Raw genomic sequence first — 13,285 nt, 5'->3', positions numbered from 1 at the left:
GTTTTCAAAAAATATTGTTGATTTTCTTTTTCTTGAGGGAAACTGATGTCAAGAACTTGGTACCTTTGATACTGCTATAAATGTCCTCTCTTCAGTCTTTGTATGATTTACTTCCTTTTATTTTATCGTTTGTATCAGTCTGTCTTTGACTTTTGGACCCCGTACTTGAAATGGAACATTTTGGGGAAGTATGCTTTCGTATTAATGGGGTACCAAACAAATGCTTGAAATAGCGTTTTTAAGAAAAAAGAGGAGGGATACATTCTGGATTAGTAGGAAAAACTTAACCATCGTCAGACAACTAAGATTCATGAGGGGACAAGAGTGACAAGAAGTATTTTTATACACTTAAAGCAAACATCCCTTCCTTTTATGTGTAACTATTTATTATAATTCTAATATAATTCCTCAAAATCTACTTTTTGTACTTGTAACACTATAATCAAGTCTAATTTCCCACAGGAAGAATTTTTCATATTAAGTCAGCCAAATGGATGGGAATACCAAAAAAAGGTCATGGGCTTTTTTTTTCTTCTTCTTTGACATAAGCAATTTTATTTATGTTAACCTATAACCAAGAGAGATAATATATCTTAATGTAAACAGCACATGACATTTTTATCTCTTTTTTAAAAAAGATTTCTCAATAATTAAGATAAAAATTTTATAAATTTAGATTAAAGGAGAATTAATCTACTTGGCATTAAGTCACTTTCGAATGAACATTCACTCTGTAAGAACTTTAGATCTTTATGAGGATGGTTATGGGAAAGAGACTGGACATATTTTTCAAAAGCAACAGACTTTGAGATCTCCACAACATTTTGAAATGGATTTGGGAGCATTTAATGTGAATTATAACGAATAAACCCACCTCAAAGCCACCAGTGAAACATGGTGTTTGTCAGAGGAAATACTTTGACTTAACACAAGTCATGTTAGTAAACACTGACATCAATCCATTAAAAAAAATGTTTAGCATTTCTTTCTCCAGGGAGAAAACAGGACACAGAATTACTGGCAAAAATAATATCAGGCAAATGTACTCATCTATTGTTTCAGAATTGTATCCACTGCCTTTTAATGTTGTGACTTGTGTCTTGACCTCCTGGCATTATCTTGATGGGAAGATAAAATATTCCGTAATAATACGAGAAAATGAAACTGTCTAAAAATCAAATGGCATAACAGTTAAAAATTCAAGGAATTTTTATTCTTAAAAAAATAGTTAGGATACTGCCCAAGCTACTAGTAAAAAGCTCTTCCCTTCAAAGTCCTTAAGGTTCCATATGATACACAACGCAGCTTTAAAACACGAAACTCTTTAGCAGATGTTACGCTGGTTTGCGATAGTACAAAGTGTGACACATCCGGGAGTCCCTTAGGTTTCTTTAAAAAAGAAAATCGCCAACAATCCATCTGCTCTAAATGTCATTCACACACAATTTCACAATGAACACACAGATAAGTTAGAATGAATGAGTGCTTGGAACTTTTTAAAGCCACCTAAATAAGAATGCCAAGCACCTGAGAAGTCACATGAACAATGAAGATTTTCTCCTATTAACTCTGATTCTTCCCATTAACAGAGTTTCTGTGGTTCTGTGTCAAACAGAAGTTACACAGCTGCAAGGAGAAAGATAATTGTCTGAGATAAGGCCTTGGCTATGGAGGCCTGGGTCCTTTAACTCCTGCCCTGACTCTATCTACCCGAGAATAAAAACAACTGTAATGCGGGGGAAATGGCTGTTTCCCAGGAAAGGAAATGGCCTGAAAACACATCTGGCAAAGAACTTTCTGTCCATTTTGGCAGTCGCATACTTATTTTTAACAAAATATACATTTGCTCACCTTGTACAAAGGTGAATTCTATGGAGCCAATGCCCAATTCTAAGCGGATGACAATTTATACTCTAAATATATGGGGCCAGCTATTTTATGTCAAATGCTATATTTATATTTAATTGCAGCTAGGACAGGAAATCGTGCTAAACTTCATCCCAGAACTGTTTCTATTCTAAAACGTACATCGTATTCTTCCAGCAATCTACGTCGGATGAAATTAAACCAGACAAAGCGGAAAAGTTCTTTAAGCCCCAACAATGAAAGGGTATATAGAATGTACATATAAAGCTTCACTGATGCATTTAGACAATGTCTGGGATTTCCAGGGATTCTGTTCTAAGCTAATAAGAAAGAATTTCATTTCAGGTATGCATTCATGATGTGGTTTCTGCACTTGTAACGGGATGGTCCCCATTCAGGTCCGCGTGGGATGTCCAGTGAGTTTCCATACAAGACCCAGCGGCTCCAGCTCAAGATGACTGAAGGCCATTAGGATTCTTTGGCAGTGAAGTGGAGTCTGTCACTGGGGATGTGTGTTTGTGTTGTACAGAGGTGACAGCCAGAACTAAATGGTGATCTTGATCATCTCTAAAGGAGGATGTATTGGCCATGGTGAAGAGTGGGGGGGGTTACTTTACATTCTTGTTAAACTCATAATGTAAAAGACAGGCACAGGCACTTGGCTAAGGGAGTTCTTGTCTCCTTGCTTCACCGAGCCTTGGTTTCCTTGTCTGTGACAGGGACAAAAGCTACCTTACATGTTTATACGTGTGTGTTTATACTTTTCTTCCTTTTCTTCTGTCTTTACAGTAACTTTAAGGGGCTTTCCTTTGGTACTTTTTTTGAAATCCCATGGCTAGAATTATCCTTCCCAGCATTCCAAAGTCAGGGTTTAACACTAGTTTAACATGACCAGCAGCCCTGGGGAATGGAAACGGTGATGCACCAACACTTTTGCAAAATGGCTCTAGGTGGCATTTGTGGTTCTTCAAATCTGGTTCAAAGTATATCAAAATGGAGTCGAAACAGATCTTCCAGGAGGCATGTAAAGGAATCGCTATATAGGGAGCCTGCTTTCAGAAAGCAGAAAAGTTTCTGGCCGGCAGGGGGGCAGGTGCTGTGCCAGTCGTGGCTGTTTCTTTAGTTCTTATTAATTATTGGATATAATTTGGTGGCGGGGGGAGTAATAAAAGGAACTTCAACAACACTTTTATGTGCAGCAAACTTTCTAATGGCTTTCCCTGTATACTGAACATTAAGTTGTACATATAAACATGTTGACTGATTTTTATTTAGCCAATTTTAAAAAGGCTGGGGACTGGCAGGGTGGAGAGATGGCCAAGATGTCTCAAGTCCCTCCCAGCTTAGTGTGCCAGGCGCCCAAGAGTCCCGAGTGTGCCCCTCTGTCTGCAAAAGGCTAAAATCAAAACATAGTGTCCCAGCTTCATTTTTTAGACTATTTCGGCACTGGAAGTTCCTCATGCATCAACAAGGCACTTTCCAAAAAATAAGTCTGCGGCGGTCACCGCCTCTGAGGCCTGCAGGCAGTGACAGTGGGAGGAAAGCAGACTGCAGCCAGGTGGCTATGCTGGGGACCGCAGGCGGGAGAGGGCGGCGGGAGAGGTCGTCCAGGCCTGATGGGAAATGACTTCAGCACCTACTGCCCCTTAAACGCAGGGCCGCGACGTGCCTTTCAGTGCTTCTGAGCACTTTTCACGTGTTTTTCAGTTAGGCAGGGCTTTTTCCAATTGCACGTGGGCAATGCATTGCTGGGACTGTACAGGCTGGAAAAGCAAAGCATCCCCAGCCTTGGGTCAGGCTGGTGGCCCCATTTCTATCCCTCGATTTGGATGAATGCTGAATATTAAACTGGCCTGCCGGACAAAAGCAGGGCTCACAGGGGCCCACTCGCAAATTCTGTTTCACAGCTAGAGCTTGGGGGCTGCCCCACGTTTTGCTGACTTCAAGCCAGCGCCCGTTTTGGTTTCTGGCTGCTTATGAGAGCTACACCGATTGCTCTGGGGGAACTGGGGTGGTTTTGACTGTCACGAATCCTGCTCCACATTCAGCTAGTGATGGGTCTACACGCCACCCACTTCCATGGTCCTCGGGAGGCCCTTTGGCTTTTCTTGTGCCTTAGGGCTTCCAACTGGACAAACTGAGCTAAAAGGGCTGGCCAGGAGGTTCTCTGTAACATGGGCCTCTTACTTTCTGGGAGTGGGTAGCTGTGGTCTTTCTGGTGTCATTAACCAGGGGAATGAGAATGTGAGACAGTTCCACAGAGAACAAATGGGAGCCTCTAAATGTCAGCTGATGACACACAATATGGGGCAGAAAACAGTACCAAGGAAATATATTGATTGTGCACAGCTGTTCTGCAGAACTATTAGGGAAAAAATTCCGGTGGGTAGGCAGGTGGTTTTTGGGAACCTGTGACAATGTTTCTCATCTGACAGTTTCACCTGCCTCTTGTGATCCCGTCACTATAGCAGAAAGGAACACCCAAGATTTTCTCTGGAGTTCTGAGCCCCCCCGCCCCCTGCCAGTCAATCCTTGTTTAGAGTGGAGGGATCCTAGATCAGGGCCTCAGAGCCCCAGGCTGCATGGCGGTGCTACTGGACACCCACAGCTCCAGACTTTACACCTAATGCCTCCAAGGGCCTCCCACTGGCTCCCCCAGGCTTCCTGGTCCATGGCCTGGCGGACGCCGTCTGCATTTCCCTAGGGGCTGCAGCTCTGAGTGCCCACCCATGCACCCCAGGCCACTTCCTGGCCCCTCTCCCCACCTGGCATCCTTAATTCACTTCGGCACTTTCTCTGGGCACATCTTCTATCCCTTTAGTAAGCCCCTGTAAGCAGCCACACAGAAGTCTGAGCTGAAGCAGCAGCTCTCCCATGGTCACATGGCGGTCACCACACCGCATGCACTGTTCACGGCCTTGCTGACCACACACAGTCACCACACCACGTGCACTGTCAACAGCCGTGACCACCACACATGGTCACCGCACCACGTGCACTGTCAACAGCCGTGACCACCACACACGGTCACCGCACCACGTGCACTGTCAACAGCCGTGACCACCACACACAGTCACCGCACCACATACGCTGTCGACAGCCGTTACCACCACACATGGTCACCACACCACGTGCGCTGTCAACAGCCATGCTGACCAAACATGGTCACCACACCACATACGCTGTCAATGGCCATGATGACCACACACGTCACCACACCATGTGCACTGTCAATGGCCACGACAACCACACCCATCACCAAACCATGTGCACTGTCAACGTCCATGACGACCACACACTGTCACCACACCACGTGCACTGTCAACGACCATGACGATCACACACGGTCACCACACCACATGCACTGTCAATGGCCATGTCGACCACACATGGTCACCACACTGCATGCACTATTGATGGCCTTGATGACCACACACTGTCACCACACTGCATGCACTGTCAACGGCATTCCCGACCATGCATAGTCACCCCGCCACATGTCGATGGCCTTGCTGACCACACCCGGTACCACACTGCGTGCAATGTGGACGGCCTTGATGACCACACATGGTCGCTGCACCGTGTACAGTGTCAATGGCCTTGCTCACCACATTCGGTTATTTCACTGTGTGTGCCGTGGACGGCCTTGCTGACCACATGTGGTGGTCGCTGTGCTGCGTGTCCTGTCGACAGCCTTGCCAAACATACACAGTTACCATACCATGTGCACTGTGCACAGCCTTGCCCAGCACCTCCCACCCCTGCAGACCACCTAGGCTGTCACTCGGAGGCCAGCAAGCCCTGAGTCCAGACCCAGTTTCTAACAGTCTATGAGCCAAGAACAGTTTTTACATTTTTAAATGATTGGAGAAAACACAGAATATTTCATGATGTGAAAATTACAAGAAATTCACATTTCCGTATTACAAATAAAGCTTTATAGGAGCCCAGCACGCTCGTTCTGTTACGCTGTCCCATAGCTGCTTTGCACCACAAGATCAGAGTTGAGTTGTGGCGCTGGTGACCATATAGCCTGCAGAGCTGAAAATAATCACCATCTGACACTTTACAGAAAGAATTTGCCAACTCCAGGTCTACTAGAGCTTCCTCTGACTCTCTGGTTCTGATAATTTCCATTCAGGAATCTACAAAGAACTGCTCCTTCCATGTTCGTAACTTGAAGGGATTTGAAAAGGACGCTGTCCATGCCAGCTGCACACAGCACATTGTCCGTCCAGAAGCACCACTGTCTTCCTCGTGTGCTCTGGACGCTCTTTCTCTTACCACTTCAAATTTGTTCATGGGTCTCTCCCTCTCATACACTGTTAGCTTCTTTAGGTCAGGCACCCGGTTACATCAGTCTCTATTCCCAGTGCACAGCACGGTGTCGGATACAAAGCTGGTAGACAAAATACTGTGGTACGCCCACTCTCTGTTCGTTTCCTTTGAACCACCCTATCTGCCTGGAAGACAACTGATTTTTAAAACCACATATGCAGGCGGGGTGCAGTGGCTCACACCTGTGACCCTAGCACTTTGGGAGGCCAAGGCCAGCCTGCAACAATAGTGAGACCCTGTGTCTACAAGAAATAGTATTAAAAAAAGGTAAAACCATCTATGTGATATTAATACCTTATTAACATAAGGTATTATTATAATTATTATATTAATCGAAGGTGATTTACTAATATAAGGTGCTTTTTCAAACAGGAAATTTTTAAAATTGCACCCCATGCTACTGCTTCACAATGAGAGAACAGCACAGTTACACTAATGGATGGCAGAAGAACTGATTTCCATTTAATGGAACATGCCTACAAAAGAAACGGAACTAATACTCCTAAACAGACAATTATATCTTAATCCTAAAAACCCTACAGAGAAAAAATGATCTCCATTTTACGAGTAGGTAGACTGAGGCTTAGAGAATTTCAGCATCTGCCATAGGTCACACAGAAGCAGGGTTCTAACACAGGTGTCCTCTTTAAGGCCTATATGCTTTCCCCGACAGTGCACTGTCCAGATGCGTATATCCTCTTTAACTGGCTCCCTTAGTGGAAACCATGTCCAGAACCTCGGTGGAATCATACTACCTCTTCTACTGATGGGGTCCTTCCCAGCATGTGTTCCAGCTTTTCTGTGTGACAGACCCTTCGGTTGTCTGGTGAAACGTATGAACACCTTCTCAAAAGATGACTCGTGCTACTTTATTCAAATATTCAGTAAAGAGACCTAGGGATGGGTTTAATAAAAATATAGTTTAAGTACAAGTGACAGCAAATAAAAATAGCTGATTTCTATTGATGAGGTCACAGATGACACTGTTGTTTGTTAACTACTCATAGATAAGGGAAAGGCTATCTTTCTGTTAGAGCTCAGGGGAAAATAAAGATCTTTCGTAGGTAGATGTGGTCTGCCAAGTGAGGGTACCAGATATTCAGCACTCACTGGGAATAATAAACCTTGCACACTGAGAGCTAAACAGACCACAACACATGTACACGTGGGCTGGTGAGTTAACATATTGTTAACCTCTGACGTATTAAGTTTTAGTTGTTAAAGGAAGTGACTCGTAGGACTTACAGAGCCACGGGATTGAAGTAGAAAAATATTGTGAGTGCACCCCCTGAAACGCACAGATAAGGACATTAGAGCTTAATTAAAAAGGGGAAGTGACTTGCCCGGGTCTAATACCAAGGGGGACTAACGTAATTGATAATATGTTACAAAATGCTGAGAAGTCAACAAATCCTGATACAATAAAAAGGTTTCTGGGCCAGATGAGGGGGCTCATGCTCGTAATCCCAGCACACTTGGAGGCTGAGGCAGGCAGATCACAAGGTCAGGAGTTTGAGGCCAGCCTGACCAACACGGTGAAACCCTATCTCTACTAAAAATACAAAAATTAGCTGGGCATGGTGGTGCGCGCCTGTAGTCCCAGCTACTCGGGCGGCTGAGGCAGGAGAATTGCTTGAACCCAGAAGGCGGAGGTTGCGGTGAGCCGAGATCGTGCCATTGCACTCCAGTCTGGGTAACAACAGCAAAACTCCGTCTCAAAAAAAAAAAAAAAAGAAAAGAAAAAGAATAAATATCAGAGCTCAGAAACTGAAGTTTCTAACATGACTTAATAACAGAAGATCTTCCTCTCCAACTGATTTGAAATGAAAGTCTTTTGTAACTTTGCCAATGGTTCAAGAATCAACTAATGTCAATGAATCTATTTTTTTCCCCTCTGGAAAGGCACGAGTTTACAAGAGCCAAGCTTCTTCCTCTCTATGTGTAATAACAAAAATGAACCGAAGCCCTGTAGTATTTTTATTCCTCAAGGAAAAAACAGGAACTTTCATTGTGCTTTAACATTAAAGTTATTACCTCGGATATTTTGCCAGCTTAGCACGGTGAAATCAGTTTCAGACAAAAGAGATCAACTGCTCTCTCTAGGAAATACTTAATTAGGGTGGTGCCTAGGAATGCCCAGGGGTCCTGTAAAGATCGTTTTTTCCCGGAGGATTTCTGCAGCATGCGGTCCTGTTGGACGGCAGGCATTCTGCTCCGATTTTTCCTGTTGCCTGGCTAGTGACCCCCTACAGGAAGATAGCGGATCAGCCAGGAGGGCGGAGCAGCCCACTACACATGTCTGGCTGCTCTTATCAACTTATCATATAAGGAAAGGAAAGTGATTGATTCGGATACTGACACTGTAGGATCTGGGGAGAGGGAAACAAAGAACCGCGAAAGCTGCTCTGTAGAAGCTGGCACAGCCCTCCCAAGCGAGCAGGACCGTTCTTCCCACTGCAATCTGACAGTTTACTGCATGCCTGGAGAGAACACAGTACTCAAAATCAAGTTTGCTACTGGAAAAAAAGGCAAGAGAAGACTTCCATTGACGGACCCAGCCATGGCAGCACAGTAGCCCTGCGTTTCCGACGGCAGCAGCCCGGGACTCTGGACTTGTGTGCCTTCAAGTTTGCTGAGCTGCTGGTTTGTTCCTGAAGAAAGAATGTGGCAGATTGTTTTCTTTACTCTGAGCTGTGATCTTGTCTTGGCCGCAGCCTATAACAACTTTCGGAAGAGCATGGACAGCATAGGAAAGAAGCAGTATCAGGTTCAGCATGGGTCCTGCAGCTACACTTTCCTCCTGCCTGAGATGGACAACTGCCGTTCTTCCTCCAGCCCCTACGTGTCCAATGCTGTGCAGAGGGACGCGCCGCTGGAATACGATGACTCGGTGCAGAGGCTGCAACTGCTGGAGAACATCATGGAAAACAACACTCAGTGGCTAATGAAGGTAGGAAAATCATCTGTCTTTGCGAACAATCCATGCTATTAAGATCAGCTTGGCAGCAGCTCTGGTTTTAACAACCAAAAAAAAAAAAAAAAAGAGGGGGGATTAAGAGGATTATAGCTGGAGAGCAGGTTGCGGGTACCCTAGGATGAAAGATCATTTTTCTTTTATTCTATCCCAGGGTGTGTGGATAGTCCGGGGGTGAAAATAATTATTTGGAAAGAACGTCAGGGTCAACACAGAAAATCCTTAAAGTTGCAAATCTTTACTAACAAAGTAGAGGAAATACCCTCCTGCACAGCTTGTGTGCCGTTCTGCTTGTTTACGTCGCTGAAGCTCGGTAAGACCCATCACCAGGCAGGCACTCAGCTGACTGCAGGCGAGTGAGGGAAGGCTGTGAGCCACAGCCGCCCGCGAGCCAGAAAGACCATGACAACCCTGCTGATGACCGGGACATAACGGATGGAGTAAAGTGCTTTACCAATTTCCTGAATTTATTTACTAAAGTAGGTTGTGGCTCTTGGTGAACGAGAGGAAATTAAATAAAGCAGACCTTATGTTGCTCAGATGCTCAGGGCTCTATGGCTAAGGGCTTGCTGTCTGTAAATAGGGGCAGTTTTCCCAAGCGTCCAGAAAGTATTCAGCACTGCAGCCCCGGCAGTTCCAGCCACCCGTGTGGAATGCGTCCCCACGTGGGACAGTTATGTTCAAGTCATGTCACGGCAGGACGGTCTGACAGTTTGTTCTTGTTCTTGGGGTGATTCCACTGTTTCACAGATGATTCTGATGCTTCCTAGGCTTTTTATGGAGACGTAACCAAAATAGGATATTGAAAGCTTTTTCTTTCACAGATAATTTTTTTCACGTGTAAACATGGGAGCTATTTATATATAACCATTGAAAAGCCAAGTGACCCTGGAATTTTCTTTATAGGGACTCCATATATTCTAAAGGAAGTTTAAACAAATGCATAAATTAATCGTTAAGCGGCATGCTGAAGCCATGACATCACAATGCTTACCTGGCAAGGGATGTGATTATTTAAAACTACACAAAATCTTTTAAAAGTTGGTGAGCCTCATTTAACACGTTACCCTGGAAAAGCACAATTATTTTGTCACTCTTTCATTTCGCCATCAGCTTTTTGTTAGGACACCTTATCTGAATCTCAGAACAGATCTGGACCCTTTTCTGTGCTTCTCATTACCCCCCTACCTTCAGAGAGGAAACGACTGAGTTATGTGAGCCATGAGCCTAAATGAATGACCGTGAATGAATGTTCCCAGCACCACTGTGACTGTGTCAAGAGGAGTGTTTAAAACAACAAAAATGTACCCGACTGACCCATCAAATGTATGTTCATCTAAAACTCGCCAGCAATGTCTGTTTAAGCTCCTGGCTAAGTGCTTCAGTAAGTTTCTCTCCTTTCCCAGGTCACTGTGTCGTGCTTTTAAACATCTCCTAAAATTCAGAGCTGCGTAAGTAACTATGCTAAGCTTAGAACGTGTGCAGCAACGCAGGCTGGAATACGGGGAAGGCAAACTGTACCCTCAATACCCGCTTAACGTGAACTTCCTGTTTCTTTGTAAATGGTGACGTTTAACAGCTTTCCCACATCAGCCGTGGTTACAGTCACTGTGAGGGATGAAAGACGCATTACAGTAAACCTTCTAAGCTGCCCGGCTGGCAAGTCATCTCCTATAATAAAGAGCCACGAAACAGGAAAGAATGTTTTGCCAAACGTAAGGCTGGTCACTTGTATTTGCTTAATTAAGCCTACATTAGGTATACCTGAAACTCCATAAGCACAGCTCATGTTTCTTTCTTAGGTAAACTACCCCTTCTCTTGGGTCTTTGAGATAGCATTTAAAGACAGAAGAAGACAAGGAATTCTATGTTAGGTGACCCAAATTTCTTCCTTTCCAGGTTCTCTTAGTCAATATTTGAACAGTAGCAGCACAATGGTATTTCAAAAGTCCGCCTTTGGCTATCTAGCTAAATACTGTTTCACCAAGAGTGACTCAATGTTTATCTTTTTGCCGGCTCCACACCTGCTCTCCCCGCCTAGCTCAGCAACGTGCGCCTGAGAAAGGCAGTTTGCGCTCTCACTCGGTTTACAGGCTTCTGGCTTGGGAATGAAAACAAAAAGGCAAAGATGAAACCCACTTAAAGTGATTAAATGTAACCTCTCTGTTTGTTTTTTGCCTCTGTGTTTTGTCACCTGTGATAATAAACACGGATTTTCTCATGAGGAAGAAAATAATATAAAAGGGAATCATAGATAAACCGCACAGTTAAAGGGTCACGTTACAACCTCACACCCACTGATTTGATTAGCACACAAAGCAGCAGCACAATTCTGGGATTTTCACTGTTTTATATATTTTGTTTTGAGCTATTATTTTTTTGAAAAAATGTTTCCGTATCTCCTTTCTCTCCTGGATCAGCACTAAAAACGAAAGATTGAAAAACAACCCACTGCAAAATCTGTAAACTTTTAGTAAACTGAAACACTTGTCAGGAAGGAAACTAAGACCAAGTTTCTGTTTCATTTTAGGACAAATAAATAGTAGTTCGACCTCTGAGTGGTCAGCATGGCCAAAGGAGCTTAGACTGAGAGAAAGCAGGTTTCAAATCATCAAAAGATCCCACGCTGCCCCTTTAATCTGTCCGGCAAAGGAAGTGTCAGGCTTCTGAATGAACAGGAAGATGAATGGAACAGTACAGGGCCGCTCACTTGCTGTGTAGTAGTGAAACAAGGAGAAGATAAATTCATGCTCGCTGGCACACCAGACACACCGCAATGGCCCAAAGACCAATCATGCCACGTCTCTCCTGCTAATCCTGCAAATCGTCTAAACCTGTGCCCTGGTGATATTAAACACACTCTATAGAGACTCATAAATAATTTAGCAAAATGGATTGTATTTTTCTAGGAGACCAAAGGGATTTTTTTCTTGATAAGAGGAAATATGGAAAGGAAATAACTATTTCACACTGATGAATGCCTCATACCTATAAACAAAGTCTACAGACACTTTAAAACAGAATGATTTGAAAAACAAAGTTGATCCCCATTACAGATGCAAACATTTCCTCTGCCATCTTTTTCTTTAAGTGACACAAGAACAGGGTGGAAACTGTAAAGGTGAATTGCAATCCTTTTCTTTCTTTAAAAGGAATAACAATGGATCTTTTTTGTAAGATATTAGAGCTACTAGTCATGAATCAATGCATAGGAAACCAGGCAATTATGCTCTTCAAACATAACTGGGAGAAACAGATGGTGAGAGGCTCATAGAGGAACCCAGCCCACCAGCCCCACCCTGCCCTTGCTAGGGACTGTGTGTGTGTGTGTGTGTGTGTGTGTGTGTGTGTGTGTTGTCATGTGTGGCTACAAAACACTCCTTAACTGTGTATTAAAACAACAACAATAAAACCCAGGGCTTGGTTCATAAGAGGAAAGAAAAAAATCCCATCCCTTTTGCAGCCACTGGTCTGCGGTAGTGGAAGACAAGAAGCGTGACTGTCTCCATTGGCTACATCCTGGGTGGTGAAATAGGATTGTGCTCAGTGTTAGAAACAAATTTTGTACATCCAGATAAACTGATTAAACCCTCTATTTAAGATTGCTAGAAAAAACCTGCCATTATTCATTATATATTAGTATTACTTTATAGTAAGGAATGAAGAAAAGACAAGTTTCACTATGGTAGGAAAGGTACAATATATTTAAGTTTGGAAAATACAAATATAGTTTACTATATGTCATATGCAGTATGTATATACATAGTACAATATGTGCCTATACAGTATATAAATGTTTCCTATATATGGATTATATATTATACATATACCATTTGTTTTCTATGGCTAAGCAGTCTTTGTTTACTAAATGTAGTTGTCTGACACACTGGATTAACTATTTAGATATCTATCACTCTATGGGGAGATGATCATTTGCTTGCAGAGTCTAGAAGTAGGAAATGGATTTCCATAATCTTACATTCTATTTAGATTCTATCAATATCGAAGTCTGAAAATCTTCTGATTTTATTCAATGTGGCTCTTTACAGTTGTCAAGAAGGTTGAAATCCACGAGTTTATTTGTAAGCCAGTTACCATAGATGGAAC

General features: G+C 43.4%; 2 protein-coding genes across 9 annotated transcripts in view; one reads left to right on the top strand and one right to left on the bottom strand.

Annotated features, from left to right (window-relative positions):
- Window positions 1–13,285, bottom strand: part of MCPH1 (microcephalin 1) — a 244,677-nt gene that overhangs the window by 73,947 nt on the left and 157,445 nt on the right. Inside the window, exon 13 of one of the 7 annotated variants that reach the window (XM_008979008.5) lies at window positions 1–13,285. This exon is cut by the window's left edge and continues 24,154 nt beyond it. The exons of the other annotated variants lie outside the window; for them this stretch is intronic. Coding sequence (XP_008977256.2) covers window positions 13,205–13,285 — 81 coding nt within the window. The 3' untranslated portion in view covers window positions 1–13,204. 7 annotated transcript variants of the gene reach the window in all.
- The window catches only part of ANGPT2 (angiopoietin 2), a 61,045-nt gene continuing 56,286 nt past the window's right edge, over window positions 8,527–13,285 (top strand). For both annotated transcript variants that reach the window (XM_002756750.7, XM_008979005.5), the window contains exon 1: window positions 8,527–9,154. In XM_002756750.7, coding sequence (XP_002756796.3) covers window positions 8,867–9,154 — 288 coding nt within the window. In that variant the 5' untranslated portion in view covers window positions 8,527–8,866. The remainder of the gene's footprint in view (window positions 9,155–13,285) is intronic.

The sequence above is a fragment of the Callithrix jacchus genome, chromosome 13 (genome assembly GCF_049354715.1).
Source record: "Callithrix jacchus isolate 240 chromosome 13, calJac240_pri, whole genome shotgun sequence".
Taxonomy (NCBI): domain Eukaryota; kingdom Metazoa; phylum Chordata; class Mammalia; order Primates; family Cebidae; genus Callithrix; species Callithrix jacchus.
Note: the sequence above shows the minus strand (reverse complement) of the source record. Positions and strands in the feature narration are given on the sequence as shown.